Source organism: Lissotriton vulgaris, chromosome 12, assembly GCF_964263255.1.
Source record: "Lissotriton vulgaris chromosome 12, aLisVul1.2, whole genome shotgun sequence".
In the NCBI taxonomy this organism is placed as follows: Eukaryota; Metazoa; Chordata; class Amphibia; order Caudata; family Salamandridae; genus Lissotriton; species Lissotriton vulgaris.
Genome location: NC_141700.1, coordinates 802,562,684 through 802,582,007, shown reverse-complemented (window position 1 = coordinate 802,582,007; position 19,324 = coordinate 802,562,684). Strand labels below are relative to the sequence as shown.

The 19,324-nt window shown below is 50.6% G+C and overlaps 1 protein-coding gene across 6 annotated transcripts in view; it reads right to left on the bottom strand.

Moving 5' to 3' along the window:
* Positions 1-19,324, bottom strand: part of MINK1 (misshapen like kinase 1) — a 675,548-nt gene that overhangs the window by 69,780 nt on the left and 586,444 nt on the right. For all 6 annotated transcript variants that reach the window (XM_086946234.1, XM_086946236.1, XM_086946233.1 and 3 more), the window contains 2 exons: positions 19,015-19,188; positions 1,973-2,116 (listed from right to left, as the gene is read on the bottom strand). In XM_086946234.1, coding sequence (XP_086802360.1) covers positions 1,973-2,116; positions 19,015-19,188 — 318 coding nt within the window. The remainder of the gene's footprint in view (positions 1-1,972; positions 2,117-19,014; positions 19,189-19,324) is intronic.

The following is a 19,324-nucleotide window of genomic DNA, read 5'->3' as shown; positions in this document are numbered from 1 at the left end:
AGGGACAGTGATACTATGGAATGTGAGTGCCTAGGGACAGTGATACTATGGAATGTGAGTGCCTAGGGACAGTGATACTATGGAATGTGAGTGCCTAGGGACAGTGATACTATGGAATGTGACTGCCTTGGGACAGTGATACTATGGAATGTGAGTGCCTAGGGACAGTGATACTATGGGATGTGAGTGCCTAGGGACAGTGATACTATGGAATGTGAGTGCCTAGGGACAGTGATACTATGGAATGTGAGTGCCTAGGGACAGTGATACTATGGAATGCGAGTGCCTTGGGACAGTGATACTATGGAATGTGAGTGCCTAGGGACAGTGATACTATGGAATGTGAGTGCCTTGGGACAGTGATACTATGGAATGTGAGTGCCTTGGGACAGTGATACTATGGAATGTGAGTGCCTAGGGACAGTGATACTATGGAATGTGACTGCCTTGGGACAGTGATACTATGGAATGTGACTGCCTTGGGACAGTGATACTATGGAATGTGAGTGCCTAGGGACAGTGATACTATGGAATGTGAGTGCCTAGGGACAGTGATACTATGGAATGTGAGTGCCTAGGGACAGTGATACTATGGAATGTGAGTGCCTAGGGACAGTGATACTATGGAATGTGACTGCCTTGAGACAGTGATACTATGGAATGTGAGTGCCTAGGGACAGTGATACTATGGAATGTGAGTGCCTAGGGACAGTGATACTATGGAATGTGAGTGCCTAGGGACAGTGATACTATGGAATGTGAGTGCCTAGGGACAGTGATACTATGGAATGTGACTGCCTTGGGACAGTGATACTATGGAATGTGAGTGCCTAGGGACAGTGATACTATGGAATGTGAGTGCCTAGGGACAGTGATACTATGGAATGCGAGTGCCTAGGGACAGTGATACTATGGAATGCGAGTGCCTTGGGACAGTGATACTATGGAATGTGAGTGCCTAGGGACAGTGATACTATGGAATGTGAGTGCCTTGGGACAGTGATACTATGGAATGTGAGTGCCTTGGGACAGTGATACTATGGAATGTGAGTGCCTAGGGACAGTGATACTATGGAATGTGACTGCCTTGGGACAGTGATACTATGGAATGTGACTGCCTTGGGACAGTGATACTATGGAATGTGAGTGCCTAGGGACAGTGATACTATGGAATGTGAGTGCCTAGGGACAGTGATACTATGGAATGTGAGTGCCTAGGGACAGTGATACTATGGAATGTGAGTGCCTAGGGACAGTGATACTATGGAATGTGAGTGCCTAGGGACAGTGATACTATGGAATGTGAGTGCCTAGGGACAGTGATACTATGGAATGTGAGTGCCTAGGGACAGTGATACTATGGAATGTGACTGCCTTGGGACAGTGATACTATGGAATGTGAGTGCCTAGGGACAGTGATACTATGGAATGTGAGTGCCTAGGGACAGTGATACTATGGAATGTGAGTGCCTAGGGACAGTGATACTATGGAATGTGAGTGCCTAGGGACAGTGATACTATGGAATGTGAGTGCCTAGGGACAGTGATACTATGGAATGTGAGTGCCTAGGGACAGTGATACTATGGAATGTGAGTGCCTTGGGACAGTGATACTATGGAATGTGAGTGCCTAGGGACAGTGATACTATGGAATGTGAGTGCCTAGGGACAGTGATACTATGGAATGTGAGTGCCTAGGGACAGTGACACTATGGAATGGAGATCAAGGAGAAGTCTCCGAGTACGGTGCGCTAGCACAGGTCCTGCACAAGAGTAAAAATCTCACTAAGATGAACAGAGGCAAGCACAGGACGTAGCTCTTGTGTGTGTCGGTTTCAGGTTGAACAGAGGAAGAGACAATATTTCAGCAGTGCTGTCCATGTTTGGATTACAAATGGAGTTGGGAATGTGGTGTGACTTATTGCTGGGTTGGGAACCCGTCATCCGAGAAAGTCTGAAGGGGGGTCCTTACCAGAGATGGTTATGAGCAAGTTGAGACCCTCTAAAACGTCCATCTGTTGGAAACGCCTTCGGTTGATCAAGCTGTACACCTTCCCCTGTCCACTACGATCAAGAAGCATCAGTCCATTCTCTGTCCCAACCAGAAGGTTCACCCCTAAAAAGAGGATGCAGAACACAACGAGCTCAGAGGAAAGGTGGCCAAGCAACAACAATAAACCAGCATAACTTGAACCTTCCATAGTCACACAGCAGCAATTCATGCTTATTACTTGAACCTTCCATAGTCACACAACAGCAATTCTTGTTTATTACTTGAACCTTCTATAGTCACACAGCAGCGATTCATGTTTATTACTTGAACCTTCTATAGTCACACAGCAGCAATTCATGTTTATTACTTGAACCTTCTAGTCACACAGCAGCAATTCATGTTTACTACTTGAACCTTCTATAGTCACACAGCAGCGATTCATGTTTATTACTTGAACCTTCTATAGTCACACAGCAGCAATTCATGCTTATTACTTGAACCTTCCATAGTCACACAACAGCAATTCTTGTTTATTACTTGAACCTTCTATAGTCACACAGCAGCGATTCATGTTTATTACTTGAACCTTCTATAGTCACACAGCAGCAATTCATGTTTATTACTTGAACCTTCTAGTCACACAGCAGCAATTCATGTTTACTACTTGAACCTTCTATAGTCACACAGCAGCAATTCATGTTTATTACTTGAACCTTCTATAGTCACACAGCAGCAATTCATGTTTATTACTTGAACCTTCTATAGTCACACAGCAGCAATTCATGTTTATTACTTGAACCTTCTATAGTCACACAGCAGCAATTCATGTTTATTACTTGAACCTTCTATAGTCACACAGCAGCAATTCATGTTTATTACTTGAACCTTCTATTGTCACACAACAGCAATTCATGCTTATTAATTGAACCTTCTATAGTCACACAGCAGCAATTCATGTTTATTACTTGAACCTTCTATAGTCACACAGCAGCAATTCATGTTTATTACTTGAACCTTCAATAGTCACACAGCAGCAATTCATGTTTATTACTTGAACCTTCTATAGTCACACAGCAGCAATTCATGTTTATTACTTGAACCTTCTATAGTCACACAGCAGCAATTCATGTTTATTACTTGAACCTTCTATAGTCACACAGCAGCAATTCATGTTTATTACTTGAACCTTCTATAGTCTCACAGCAGCAATTCATGTTTATTACTTGAACCTTCTATAGTCACACAACAGCAATTCATGCTTATTAATTGAACCTTCTATAGTCACACAGCAGCAATTCATGTTTATTACTTGGACCTTCTATTGTCACACAACAGCAATTCATGTTTATTACTTGAACCTTCTATAGTCACACAACAGCAATTCATGCTTATTAATTGAACCTTCTATAGTCACACAGCAGCAATTCATGTTTATTACTTGAACCTTCTATAGTCACACAGCAGCAATTCATGTTTATTACTTGAACCTTCTATAGTCACACAGCAGCAATTCATGTTTATTACTTGAACCTTCTATAGTCACACAACAGCAATTCATGCTTATTAATTGAACCTTCTATAGTCACACAGCAGCAATTCATGTTTATTACTTGAACCTTCTATAGTCACACAGCAGCAATTCATGCTTATTAATTGAACCTTCCATAGTCACACAACAGCAATTCTTGTTTATTACTTGAACCTTCTATAGTCACACAGCAGCGATTCATGTTTATTACTTGAACCTTCTATAGTCACACAGCAGCAATTCATGTTTATTACTTGAACCTTCTAGTCACACAGCAGCAATTCATGTTTATTACTTGAACCTTCTATAGTCACACAGCAGCAATTCATGTTTATTACTTGAACCTTCTATAGTCACACAGCAGCAATTCATGTTTATTACTTGAACCTTCTATAGTCACACAGCAGCAATTCATGTTTATTACTTGAACCTTCTATAGTCACACAGCAGCAATTCATGTTTATTACTTGAACCTTCTATTGTCACACAACAGCAATTCATGCTTATTAATTGAACCTTCTATAGTCACACAGCAGCAATTCATGTTTATTACTTGAACCTTCTATAGTCACACAGCAGCAATTCATGTTTATTACTTGAACCTTCTATAGTCACACAGCAGCAATTCATGTTTATTACTTGAACCTTCTATTGTCACACAACAGCAATTCATGTTTATTACTTGAACCTTCTATAGTCACACAACAGCAATTCATGCTTATTAATTGAACCTTCTATAGTCACACAGCAGCAATTCATGTTTATTACTTGAACCTTCTATAGTCACACAGCAGCAATTCATGCTTATTAATTGAACCTTCTATAGTCACACAGCAGCAATTCATGTTTATTACTTGAACCTTCTATAGTCACACAACAGCAATTCATGTTTATTACTTGAACCTTCTATAGTCACACAGCAGCAATTCATGTTTATTACTTGAACCTTCTATAGTCACACAGCAGCAATTCATGCTTATTAATTGAACCTTCTATAGTCACACAGCAGCAATTCATGTTTATTACTTGAACCTTCTATAGTCACACAACAGCAATTCATGTTTATTACTTGAACTTCTATAGTCACACAGCAGCAATTCATGTTTACTACTTGAACCTTCTATAGTCACACAGCAGCAATTCATGTTTACTACTTGAGCCTTCTATAGTCACACAACAGCAATTCATGTTTACTACTTGAACCTTCTATAGTCACACAGCAGCAATTCATGTTTATTACTTGAACCTTCTATAGTCACACAACAGCAATTCATGTTTATTACTTGAACTTCTATAGTCACACAGCAGCAATTCATGTTTACTACTTGAACCTTCTATAGTCACACAGCAGCAATTCATGTTTACTACTTGAGCCTTCTATAGTCACACAACAGCAATTCATGTTTACTACTTGAACCTTCTATAGTCACACAGCAGCAATTCATGTTTATTACTTGAACCTTTCATAGTCACACAGCAGCAATTCATGTTTACTACTTGAGCCTTCTATAGTCACACAGCAGCAATTCATGCTTATTAATTGAACCTTCTATAGTCACACAGCAGCAATTCATGTTTATTACTTGAGCCTTCTATAGTCACACAGCAGCAATTCATGTTTACTACTTGAGCCTTCTATAGTCACACAGCAGCAATTCATGCTTATTAATTGAACCTTCCAGTCATACACCATCCATTCATGTTTATTACATGAACATTCCATACTCACACACCAGCAATTCATGTTTATTACTTGAGCCTTTCATAGTCACACAGCAGCAATTCATGTTTACTACTTGAACCTTCCATAGTCTCACACCAACAATTCATGCTTATTACTTGAACCTTTCATAGTCAGACAGTACAAGTTACTTACCTTCGGTAACGAGGTATCTGGCAGAGACGATTTTAGCCGCAGATTCCTTTACGTAGAATTATCCCCAGGCGTGAGACTGGATAAGGGAAACTTTTCTGCCACAGCTCTCCTGCGCGCCAGGGGGGACAGCACCACGTGACTCCGCCCTGACGTTGTCCGCGTTCGTGACGTCAGCGAGGATACACAAGTCCCACCCCCGCACACCTATGTCAGTTGTTTTCGGAGAACTTTCCGCACCACAACGGGGAGCCCTCAATCACAAACAAAACTGTGAGAATACTGGAACAGTGTGCAAAAACCCAGCTATACAGAACGGGAGAGAAACAAATGGTGAGGAACAGAACCATCCAGAACAGTGCCAGGTACTAAGGCACCAACTCATGGAATGAAAGAATAGAGCATAGCTACTGTAAGCAAGTCTGTAACCAACATAACAGCCTCCTTAGAGGCAGAAGGCATGTGAAAAAGGGCACAGCAGATGAAGAAGTCTGCATCCATCGCCCGGAACCAAGAAGGGTTCCAAGCCAGAATGGAAGAGCAGTGACAAGTCATCCCCCAACCACACCAGCAGGGGGGGGGGGATCTCTTAAAAGAACTGCAGGGTGAGACCCAGCCAGGGAACCTCAACCTCAAGGACTGTAAGAGTCAGAAGTGCAAGCAAACATTAGGAAGCAGGGCTCAACAAACCCTACATTGGAGATCTAATGCATGGGTGCAAAATTACCCAGGCATTCGCCCACCCATCACCAGAAAGGAAGGAATGGAACAGCAACAACAACAACAAAGCGAGCATCCCTCTAGGGAGGGAGTAAGAAAAGGGGACACCCGCAGAGGACCACCGCCCTGAAGCAGGCGAGTACAGAAGACCGAAAGGTGTCCTCGCATAAACGGGGAGGAAGGGCGGGCCATGGAGGAATCTGCGGCTAGAATCGTCTCTACCAGATACATTGTTACCGAAGGTAAGTAACTCATACATCTGATAGAGACTACTAGCTGCAGAATGCTTAACGTGGAATAGATACCGTAGCCATACCCAAGGGGGAGGAGGGTCTGAGAGAGGACCTCTACAGCTCAAAAGAGCACAAGACCCCCAATAGTGGACTAGTCACGGGGACAGGGGAAAAAAAACCAGTCCACTGCAACAGGGGAGGAGTCACAGGCCCTAAGCGGAAGAGAACCTCAGCAACGTGGAAGAACACCTGCCCCAAGGGGATGTGTTAGAACGACAAAGGGGCCATCCAGCCTCCACCAACAGGAGAAAACAAGGCAATACGAAGGAGGCCAGAACACCCCAAGGCCAGTTAACGTACCAGGAACCTCCAACGGATGCCCCAAGAGAACAGGCACCACAGAGGAGTACAGAGGAAGAAAAGCTACCCATAGACTCCAAGGAGAAGAGTCAGAAGCACAGCAAAGCCCTCCACCAGGAAACGTACCCAGTACAGAGGGTAGTCGAGCCCATCATAGTTCGAAGTCAACAGACAAGACAGAACAGTGCCCCAGCAATAAGGCAAAATAAGAACGTACCCTCACAATGACCCCGCAGTACAAGAAGAAGGAGCACCAGGGCCCACGCCAAGGCCTCTGGCCACACAGAACAGAAGGTGGGGCAGCCGCTGCCAGGCGCCACGAAACTAAACGCCCAGTCCAAACAAGGCTAAGGCTAGCAAAACGTTTCAAACACCCCCAAAGGGGACCGCTCCGGACAGAACCGATCCATGAAGAAGTCCGATCAGCTATAAGTTAAGAGCAGAAACAAGAAGGAAGTACCAGGCCTCCACACAGGAAAACTATTCCCTCAGAAACACCAGACAGAGGAACAGAGCAAACGGCAGGCGAAGGGCAAAAACACTGCAGGACAAAACCATAGATGGCCAAGCTATGCCCCAGTAAGGACCAAAGACCGCACCATCATAACGCAGCAACACCAGGAGGGGCGAGGAACCCGCAAGGGGAGCCCACACCCTCTAAGCGTAAGAGAGGGCTATACAATAGCTACATGTACCCCACATAGACTAGGACACGTCGCAAGAAAGCATGGGAACCACTCTTAGGGAAAAAACAATCCTGCATCAGAGGACAAAACCATAGACCTGCGGCACAAACCACAAAAGGCTTAGTAAGCAGATAAAAACACCTATTCACCAAAAAAGGGGGCTGAACCAGCAGCCAACTGAAAAGAGGGGCCAAAACCCAAAAGTAGAAGCAAGTGGGATAACGCCTCCCACCAAGACCCAGAGGATCAGGAAAACAACCTACTTAGGGGGGGGGGGGGGGGGGGGGGGGGACGGAGCCCCGCAAGAAGACCCTGAATGGCGGAGTCTGCATGAGTATTAAACAGCAGGACCCCGTCAAAAGGGAGTCGACCAGACGCTCTCTAATATTTTCAGGAAAAACAGCATCGCGTAGCCAAGCATAGCGAGGGAGAGCCACAGAAGTGGCCATAGCACGGGCATCGGCAACATCCAAAGCCGCACGAAGAATAAACGCGGCCAACTCTCTACCATCCAACACATGGCCCCGCAGATCAGCACGGGCCCCCTCATGAGAGACATGAGGAAGAAGGGACCACAGAATCCCACAGGCTGGAAGTAGCCATGGTCAGCACACACAAAGTGTTGAGCACCTGCAAGGCTGCACTGGAAGAAGAGAAGACATTACGTCCCCATGAATCAATAAATAATTTATAAATAAATAATAAATAAATAATAGCCCGAACAAAGGCAACACTGGCCTCAGTAGGTCGTCGCGGAGGGGAAAGTAATTCCTCCGTGGGTGACGGTTGCAGACTGAGCCGCCCATCCCCAAGTCCAGGGGGGAGCTGCCAGCCCCGGAGTAGAGGAGGATCCACAGAGGAATGGGGAACCTGAGGTGCCCCAGGGGAGGGCGGAGAGGACGGTGGAGAAGCCAACCGCGAGCCACGGAAAGAAAAGTTAGAGGATTCAGGCCGTGGGGACGGCGAAGAGCCTTCCCTGGAAGATGCCGGGGAAAAGGCAACAAAACAGTGCTCTATCTCCGGGGAGGAACACACTAACAAATAGATGACAGACCTCTGGAGAAGAAGGGACCTCAGGAGACGAATCCAGAACCCGACACAGACGCGGTTCCGTGGAGTCCGCCATCAGCGCCTAATGGGCATCGACTGGCGCGGGAGTGGGCCTCCGTGGCGCCGGGCCGACTCCTGCCATCACTGTCTCTCCAGGAGAATGGGGCAAAGTTGATGCCGGAATGGCAAAGGTGCGGCGCTTAAAAGGCACCAGCTCAACTTCAGACGTGGCAGCCGCCCGCGTTGAGGACCGAGAGGGACTCGGGAAGGCGCCCCAGGTCCTGGCCTCCACCCGCGACTCCACCTGAGAGGAAGGTTCCCGGCGCCAGCTCAACCTCTGGTGAGGCAGCCGCCTGCTCAGAGGATCGAGGGGGACACGGGGACAAGCCAGGAGTCCCGGCGATCACCTGCGACACCACAGGGAGCCCCATAGGGATTTGCGGTGAGGCAGGCATGCTAGGCGCTGGAGCCCCGGAGGACTACACCTCGATGACGCCACCCTCCTACAACCTGAAGCCGGAACCTTTAGCACCGGCGTCGGAGCCGCCAGCGACTCCACGGAAGTCCCCGCACAAGGCAAGGGATCTGCAGACGTCACAGGAGGTGGAGGAAGGGCCAAAGAAGCCTGCAGCACTGCAGCGTAGGCTGTCATCTGGGCCCTAGTCGCCTCTGCGCCGGAACACAGCTGGTAGGGCGGTGACACCTGTCCCGGGGAGCTGGCGCCCACTGCGGGAGGACAGGGCCTCGGAGACGAACTGAAGGATCTACCAGCCGGTGAGCCACGCCCAAAGGGCCGCGGCGAAAGGCGATTCTGCAGACGGAACCGGCGGCGCCTTGCCTCCGAGGTAGGGAATGGACGCTGGGCCGACCCTGACCTGGACAACCGCGCCAACAGTACCTTCATCGGGCGCTCCCGCCGTGATTTAGGCGTAAGGTGCTGGCAGGAGTCTCAACTCTTCGAGTCATGGTGTTCGCCCAGGCACCACATACAAAACAGGTGAGGGTCCGTCGCCGACATGGGACGTACACAGGAGGTACAGGTCTTGAAGCCCGAAGGCATTCGCACACTGTTCCACGTAACGCCAAAGAGTGAAAAAAGAAGAGAAGGGCTGAAACAGGCTAGGAAACAATCCGCGTTGCACGCGGAAAGAGAAAAAACTGACATAGGCGTGCCGGGGTGGGACTTATGTATCCTCGCTGACGTCACGAACGCGGACGACGTCAGGGCGGAGTCACGTGGTGCCGTCCTCCCGGTGCACAGGAGTGCTGTGGCAGAAACGTTTTCCGGATCCAGTCTCACGCCTGGGGATAATTCTACGTTAAGGAATCTGCAGCTAGTGGTCTCTATCAGGTACATAAATAAACTGTTCCTAGTGTTTAGTGCATATAGCTATGAAAGTTGGCCTAACGGCTAGGGCGGTCGACCTCGAATCCACCGAACTGGGTTCGAGTCTCGGCAATGACGCTGAATATCCTGCGATTCTGGGCAAATCACTTAATCTCCCCGTGCCTAACAAAAATGAATGTGTCCTCATGTAATGCAACTGGTGCTATGCAAAGCGCTCTGATAAATAAATTTTAAAAAATTACAATTTGGTCCATTCTGAATCAGATATTAAAATGGCTTCTGCCTTAGTTCTACTATCGCAGAATTCGGCAATTAGGGCCCAATATTTACGGGAGTCACCAGAATGTGCGACCTCTCTTGATTTGATACATTTGGAATCCACCACTACGCTCTGAAGCCCTTAGTCTGGTTCTTGCCTGTTTTAATCTATTAATTTCCCTTTGCATGGACAATGGTGTCTGCTTAGGTTGGTCCCTTACTAAAGCATTAAATTCCAGATTTAGCATTTTTACCTTCTACAAAGTAACTACTGGATGGTCAATGCCACCGACTAGTTGTTTACTTCCACATGATTTTAAAAAAGCCAAGTGCTTCTCATACCAACTAATGGGATTTTCCTGACCAGGTCCAGAGCTTGCATTTTCAACACATCTCTTCAAGCAGGTCAGTTTTTTATGAGACCAAAAGGTACGCCCAATTGTTCTATTGTACCTAATAGTTTCATTTCTTGAATTCCAACGATCAAGCATCTTTAATTCCAGATTAACATCCACTGGTAAAATAGGATGGTAACTCAGATTCGTCCATAGTATCTTGAACTGAGTACGTGCTCCAAAGAGTTGGTATACCACCATATAGGCATTAATGACTGCCCCCGGGCAGCATGAACAGTTAGGGCGGCAGGGGAGTCCTCTGGAATGTTCCTATTTAATATAACTAAGTCATTGGTTCTCAAACAATCTAAGAGACTCCACCCTCTCCGATCGAGTATGAGCCGGCAACATTATTTCAGGAACAGACCATACATCTTCTAATTCTCTGGTGCTAAAAGCCAACGAAGAACTATTTGAGATTTTAACATTAAAATCACTTACCCCAGGGCCGTGGCTTGGCCGGCGATCATGGCGGTCGTGTAGAGCTTGAGTTCCGACCAGCCTAACTTTATCCTGATCGAATATCCTTGCCCTGGGCATCCACTAGGGCTCTCTGTCTGTGATTATTGCTGCTGCACCCGTGCACTACACTCGGTAGCGAGAACAGCCGGGTGGAGGCACCGAGGACGACGAAACGACCTAGAAACTCAGCGGGCCCCAGAAGATCTGACGAGGCCTACAAAGCCAGGGCCTCGATAATGGCGCCACCCGGATCGGGTGCGGCTGTCGGCGGCGGCTGTGAGCGCAGCGGGGTGCCGGAGCTTGGCCGAGGGCCTGGCTGTCCGGGGTGGGGCCCCCGCGCCTTACGGCAGGCACGCCGCTAAACATTGGAGAGGTGCCCTGTTTGGAGCTGAGTGGGCGAACATTGGAGGAGACACCCTTGAGAGGCAGCCGCCATTTTGGGCCGCCCTGTCTGCCGTGGAGCCGCTCGGCCGAGTGGCAGCAGCGGGCAGGGGAAGGGCCCTTGCGGGAGCTGTGGGAGCTCTCGGCTTGCCCTGATCATCGGGAGCTGAGTGACGCTGGTTTGGGCCTCGCACGGCAGAGATCCCTAACGCGGAGCAGACGGGCCTGGCCTGCCTGATATCGGATGGGAGGCGCTGCGCAGTCCAGCAGAGTCGTCGTGGCGGCGGTGAGTGGGGATTGCCCAGGGACTCTGTGCCTCGGGGGCTAGATCGGGCCCCGGTGGGGAGGACAGGCGGCGCCCAGCACAGACGGGGACTACAAGTGGTGGGGCCCCAGGCGTGGCCTTAACGTAGCCGTTGCTGGCTCTCGGCGAGAGCGTGCCCTGAACTGTGGTCCAAAATTACAAAAAACAATTTGATGGACAGAATGTAGATCAATGTCTTACATTCACCCCAGTACAAGGATCTGGGCCTAAATCCATCGTTTTTTGCACTCCACACCACCCTGGGTTAGATAATGGCTTTATGCAAATCAGCTCTGACCCTGTGCCCCATGGGAACAGTCCAGTCCGAACTACACAGCCATATCTTTCCCAGACCGGAATCAAGCATCAGAGGACCGGACCGGTTTCGAGGTAACACCTCTCATCAGCCCGGCTAGCTTGACTCCAGCATGTGGTCCAGCATGCCAGGAACCTTGTGTGATTGAGGACGGGTGCCAGTAGCTTTGAGTGTGGCCCCAGAGGTTGGTGACCCGTCGTGGTCATTTACAAGCTATACCCCGGGTTTCCGTGCCTGGCCCTCGGAGTGCGTCCCAGTGATCGGGGGTTCCACTGTCCGAGACGCCCTGTGATACCATATCTGCCTGGGCTCCCCGCTGGAGCGGCGAGTGGGACACTGGCTGCACTAAATAGAAGGAGAAGCACTGAGGGGGCGCAGAGGGACCCGGCCAGGTCCAGTGATGTGAGAGACGAGCGGCAGCGACTGGTGGGACCGTCGTGACAGTGGTGAGTTCTGACTGCCTGCTGCAGGGTGACTCGGGGGTCGGGTCGGGCCCTGGCAGAAGGGAATTCGCAGCGCCCTGGGCCAGTGGAGGCGTTGTGCGCGGTGTCCATTGGGGCTGCCTGGACATTGTAGGCTGTCGGCCATAGAGGAGTGCTTTTGCTTGTGGCCTTGTGGCATGTTGGCCCAGCGGGACTAAAAGAGGGACTCTGTGGTGTTGGGTGCGGCCCCTGGGCCTACAATCTGCGTTGGACGACCGCCTGCTTTGCCTCTGGCCTACACGGCTAGCCCAGGAGTGTGAGCTTGCCTGCATAAGGAGTTCCTATTGCTTAGGACGCAGAGAGATGATGCGGGGTGGGGCCGGGGGTGGCCAGAGCAAGCAGGGGCTGATGGACAAGTTCACCGGGGCTGCGGGCCCTGGGGGATCCCAGGCGCCGGCACCTGACAATGTGGCGCTACTGGCGGCCATCAGTCAGTCGAGGGACATGCTGGACGCCAAAATAGGTGCGGTAGGAGCCGATGTCACCCTTCTCCGCCAAGAACTGCGGAATGCAGTAGAGCGAATCACTAGTGCGGAGACCCGTATCACTTAAGTTGAAGATGATGTCTCTATCCTAAAGAAAAAGGTTGCGTCCATGGAAAAGATACGGAAGGGTCTGGCCACGAGGGTCGAGGATGCCGAGGGGCGCGCTCGTCGGAATAACCCCGGCTTTGTGGGCTTTCCGGAGAGCTGCCAGGGGGACAAGGTTGAAGACTTCTTGGCGCAATGGTTGGAGGGCTGGATCCCGGCAGACACGTTATCTCGCTGCTTTGTGGTGGAGAGGGCCCATCGGGCTCTCGTGAAGAAACCCCCTGTGGGAGCACGCCCACGGCCGATCATAGGCAAGTTTTTGAACTACTCAGATAGAGATACCATCCTGCGGCAAGCAAGACACAAGGGCGAACTAATGCACGACAACGCGAATATCCTCATCTTTCCGGACTACACGAGGTTGGTGCAGCAGCAGCGTCAGTCGTTTCTTGCGGCCAAGGCCCGCCTTCGTGGCCTTAAACTCCAGTACGCGTTGCTTTACCCGGAGCGGTTGCGGGTGATCTACAAGTCCCGAACCTTGTTCTTCGACACTCCGGAGGAGGTCTTCCACTGGACAGACGAAACCATGAAAGTTAGCGTCAACACGGCCAGAGACGAGGAGTCAGACTCCTCCTCCAGTGGAACTGCCTGGGGGGGGGCCTCAGAAGCCAGAGCCGGAGCCGCGAAAGGTCGCGTTCCAATAGGGGCTCGAGATCGGACTCGGTCGCCCGCACAGACAGCCCCACACAGGAACAGCAAACTGATGGTACTTGATGGTCGGGGGCCATGAACGTGACTCAATGCATATAGTGGGTGTGGATGCTCAGGTGCACTGTTGCTTTAGGCTGGGAGCCCTTCCCAGTCTGAATGGGTGGGTGGGAGTGACAGCCTAGTTCCTATGGGCTAGCACAAGGGGATCCATTGGAGAACGTGGGGCTGGGTCTCCCGTTGGGGACCAGGCCACAATCCGACCGCAACAGGTGCTTTCATGTTTGGGAGGTACGTGGAGGGGGGAGGACGGGGGGGTTGGGAGTTGGGGTTTGGGGGTTGGAGGGGGGGGGGGGTGTTTGCGTATGCTTTGCTGCTCGTTATTTGCCATGTACCGAACCAGCTGTGCATTGGGGACACTTGTCCCACATGTGATATACTACTCAAATGTCTGCTGTCGGGGAGGGAGGGCGGGTAGGCCCTGGTTCACTGCGAATCTTGAGCTGGAATGTGCGGGGGATTCTGGACAAAGTTAAGCGGGGGCGATCTTTCAGTGCGTCAAAAGAATGGGAGTAGACATACTGTTGTTGCAAGAAAACCATCTGCTAGGCACGAAGGCCCTATGTCTCCAGCGCTCAGGGTTCACGCATGCATACCATGCAGGCTTTTCGAGGGGCTCAAGGAGAGTGGCAGTCGTTATACATCAGAGAGTGCCATATATACACAAACGCCTATGGACAGATACACAGGGCAGGTACCTCTTTCTGCAGGGCGAAATTGGAGGGGATAGCGTGATTCTTGGTAGCGTGTATGCTCCGCCGCTGCTACAGTGGTCCTTGGTGGAGCGGCTCTTGTCCCTTTGGGGTGCCATGCCAGATGCCCTGTCCATTGTAGGGGAAATTGGAATGATGTCTTAGATGGGAGCTGTGATAGATGGCGGAGTGTGGTGGCGGCCCTGGCACCGGAGGGGGAGGGGCCCACCACTAGGCTGCATGCATTGACGGTAGGCCTTGACTGGATAGACACATGGAGGTATAAACATGGGGCTCGCAGGGACTACACATACTTCTCCGCTGCACGCGATTCCTTCTCCAGATTGGACTACATTTTCATCCCCAGGGCGCTGGCCCACAAGCTACTGTCAGCGGAGATTCTGCTGCAGACGCTTTTGGATCATTCACCGGTAGCCATCACGCTCAATGTAGGCCCGGCCAGGCAGCCGTTTCGGTGGCGAATGTCGGCCTGGCACTTGACGCAGGACGAGTACAGGGCGCACATGACGGTCGAAATAGACCGGTACCTGGCCACGAATTTGGGCTCGGTGGACTCCCCGACTGTCCTCTGGGAGGCCATGAAGCCGACAATGCGAGGCGTGGATATATCCTGGTGGGCTGCGGCCCGGAGAGAGAAGCGTAAGGATCTAGTGCGGCGCGAGGCAGAGCTGGAGGCGTTGGAACGCAGGGGTCGGGAGGAGGATGGTGGCCCCGCCAGACGACAACTGGCTCTGGCGCAACAGCAATATGCCACAGTCCTCATGGACGAGGCGAGGCAGGCCTGGCTGGCCACCCGCAGTCGGATCTATCAATGGGGTGACAAATCGTGTAATATGCTACACCGCCTATGTCAGGGCATCATGCATGCTCAGCCGCTGCCTCAGATTGAGACCCCTGAGGGGGAACCCATACTTGAACCCGCAGTTATTGCAGAGAGCTTTGCCGGGTACTACGAGGGGTTGCACATGCCCCGGGAGTGTCTGGAGGCCGAGACTGTCCAGCGCTTCATAGAAGATCTTCCCCCGAGAGCCGTTTCGGATGAGGTGCGGGAACTCTTAGATTGGCCCCTGACGGATGAGGAGCTGGGTGAGGCCTTGGGTGAATTAAATCCGGGTAAAGCGCCGGGCCCCAACGGATTTCCAAGCGAATTTTTCCGCCGGTTTTTGGTCCAGCTGAGCCCACACTTCCGGTCGGTACTGGAGGAGGCGTGCGAGAGTGGGGCGCTCCCACCGGACTGGCGACATGCTGAGGTCGTGGTCTTCTTGAAGCCCGGGCGACCCTCGGAAAACCATGCGTCCTATCGCCCCATCGATCCTACTGAACACGGAGGCGGAGATCCTTGCGAAGGCCCTGGCTACTAGGCTCAAACCCTATATTACGGACCTGGTTCATCCAGATCAGGCGGGATTCATGCCGCGGAGAGCCACTCGGCACAACATTAGGAGGGCCCATGTCGCGATATCTGCCTGGAGGTACCTTGAGAAGCCGGCGGCGCTGTTCCTAGCGGCCATGGACATGGCCTTTGACTCCCTGAGCTGGACTTATTTGTTTGCCCTGCTGAGGCGCCTTAATCTTGGTCCGAGATTCCTGAAATATGTTCAACTACTATACACCAGCCTTATGGCATCAGTGCGCGTTGGAGGGGCGGTCTCCCGATCGTTTCCGGTTCAGCGGGGGACGCGGCAGGGCTGTCCCCTCTCCCCGTATTTATTTGCGCTCGCGATGGAGCCTCTCGCGGTGTGGGTGCGCATCGACGCCCAACTTGAAGGGTTCCGGTGGTCTTCAGACCACACTGATAGATTTGCGTTATACGCAGATGATGTGCTGTTCTTTCTTACTGACCTGGCCCATTCTGGGCCGCGAATTTTGCGCATACTTCTAATTTTCGGTGAAACCTCTGGCCTTTACATGAATCCGAGCAAGTCCCTCTCTGGATATTGGGTGGTGAACGAGTCGTGGGTGACTGGGCGTCGGGCCTCCAGCTGGCGACGGATAGGGTGAAATATCTGGGAGTATACCTAACTGAAGATGCGGCGATGTCCCGCGATCCCAACCTTACCCTGGTTTGGGATCGCACACGCGAGGACTTGAAGGTATGGACTAAGATGCCGCTGTCTATACTGGGCAGGTCTGCCATTTTTAAGATGGTGGTGCTGCCACGCCTGGTATACCAACTGCAAAACCACCCGCACGTGATCCCGCCCCGCTGGTTCCGACAGTTGAATTCAGCGCTTAGTGGGTTTCTGTGGGAGGGGGGGTGTTGCGCACGTGGCCCTGAGGACGTGCTTCCTGTCCACATACACTGGGGGATTGGCCACGTCGGATGTACTCTCATACTACCAAGCGGCTCACCTCTTGGTGCTGAACGACTGGTGGTATGGGGACAGGGGTGACCCGGCCTACGCGGTGGAGTGGACGCTGATGGGTATTGCATCTTTACATGCGCTGCTGTACTCGGCGCCACTTCGGAGATCTCTTCCCGCGGCCACGCAAGTGATTTTTCACGTGTGGAGGCAGGCTTTGCGTAGGATGGGGTGGTGGAATGTACTTACCCAGGAAACACCCCTCTGGCGAAATGGTCGGCTGCCCCAGTTGAATGCGCTGAGGGGCTTTCAGGGATGGGATGCACTAGGTATTTCTACCCTCGGTGATGTTATGTCAGGGTGCGCCCTCAAATCATTTACAAACCTGCAGGAGGAATTTGGGATGCCCCGCACCCAGTTCTTCCGCTACCTTCAGTTTCGCCACGCTTTGGCGCCCCCATCTGATAGGCCTGGAGCAGCTTCCCGAGTTTAGCCCTTTGGAAGCAAAAATTTTTATGGGGAGTTGCCGGACAAGAAATTGTCGCGCATTTACCAATCACTGGCATCACTTCTATGGCCCCATTTGTCCTGCGAAGAAATGCCTTTCGCCTCCAGAATCGATTCAGGAGTCAGGAAGAATGCTCTGAAGAAAAAGAGGTTCATCTGGCAAGGTAGGATAGGAATGGAAGGGCAGACGGGCATCTGGATCTCATGCTGCTGTGGTTGCCTCCTGGAACCACCCTTGCTTTGAAAGGAGTGATATAGATCCTGTAGCTTTTAGATGTCATGTAACCGCTGCGAGCACTCTACAGGCCTTGTATACATTCCAAACTTCCTAAACTGTTGGTGAAAGTGCCATGCAGAGACAACCAGGCCTAGGGTGCAAACCTGAACCCTGCTGCTCTTAAAATGTTTCAAGCAGGAGTAGTCCGCCTTCTCTCCAACCAGCTGCACACTATCAAAGGGCATGTCTTGGACATCTCTAGAAAATTCAGGGCAACTTAGCCAAGCCCAGCATGATGGCCGTAGCCACAGGACGAGCAGGATGTCGGCAGAAACAAAGCCACACTTCAGGAAGTGTTTTGATGCATCCAGACCGTCACTCGCAAGGTCAGTGAAATGTGGTTGCAGGATAGGAATCTTAAGTTCACTAGTTCCCAGAAGGCCAGGGCGTACTAGCCTTAAAGGCAGGTATCATTAGCCATACAAAGAGCCAAACTTCTTGAGACAAAAGATTTGCGACATATGGTGTCAGGATTCTCGATTCCCTCCTATTTTTCATCCTGCGGGCCATTCTAGACCTTTTCATTCCAGAGTCAAGGAATCTGAAACTGAACCAAAAGTCTTCAAGCGGGGGACACACTGGTCTCTGGGGAGTTATTCACAATAAGGTTCACTGATTAAAGTTGTCCCCACCCTCTCCTTTGCCACATGGATGACACTTTATCCTATTGAGTCCTTGGACGGCCCTTAAGTTGCTCCATGGGCAGAATCACTTCAAAACTGGCACAATAGAGGGCTCAAGCAAACTGAGGATGGCCCCGATTAGTTTAGACTTCTCCAATTCCATCTGTGGAAGGAGGGAGGAACCAGACCAGTAGGATATAGCCATTCCCCCATCTTGGGGAGAAACTAAAAGGTTTGGGAACCGTCCTGAAAAGATGCAGCTAAATTAGCAGGAAAGCCTTGGGGTCATTTGAGGGAACCGGAAACTCCAGTCTCCTCCTTTTGGACAATGGGGATGGAAGGCGAGTCACCTGACATCGATGAAGTGTGGTGTCTGGAAGCATGAAAGGTCTTCTTGTGACACACACTGCAAGGTTAAAGACTGAGGCCCTCTGATGAGATAATAGACCTCGCTGCTGTCGAATGCGGAGGAACTTGACAGTAGGAGAGATAACTCTGGACGACATTAAGAAGGCACGGAAAAAGAGGAACTGCTCCCAGCACGCTGGTGGACACATGACTTCTGGAGGCGGAGTGGAGGCTAGAGGCGCACTGTGCCACCTAGAGGAACTTGAAAAGCATTGCTCATGAAGACGTTTTGTGGACTTGAAGGAATTTCCATGAAGTGAAGAAACTGGCGGAAGGTTTCCATCAGAAAATATGAGAAATATGACAAATTCACCCAGGTTAGCATATGCTTTGACAGCTCAGTGAATTTACACACATGACCCTTAGTGTTCTCTAAACAGTAGAAAATAATATGTGGGCATAAAAGCAACCAGGCATACAGTAAAGGTCAGCAGTTCATTTCTCTTTTTCACTAATCAGTCCTAATGCAGTGAATGATTGTGATATAGACCCTCACCCCATAGCGCTGCGCAGAGGATTTCAGAGTTGAAGCGCTTCTTGTACTTGCGGATTTCAGGAGTGTCGCTGTGGGGCCGTATGTTGGTGGGGTTGACGTTCACCACTGATCCCTTGCGTGCCTCTAACTTCAGCTGCTCCAAGCGTGAGGCAGCATCTCCGCTGACAAAGGAGGCTGCAGGAAGGAGAGAGACAAAAAACAAATAAAAGAAAGCAGCACGCCCGATGGGCTAAGTTGCGCTATATAAGTTTATTTTCATTCATTCATTCATTCAGCCATAATCAAACAAACAGTAGAGATAGGGTGGAGG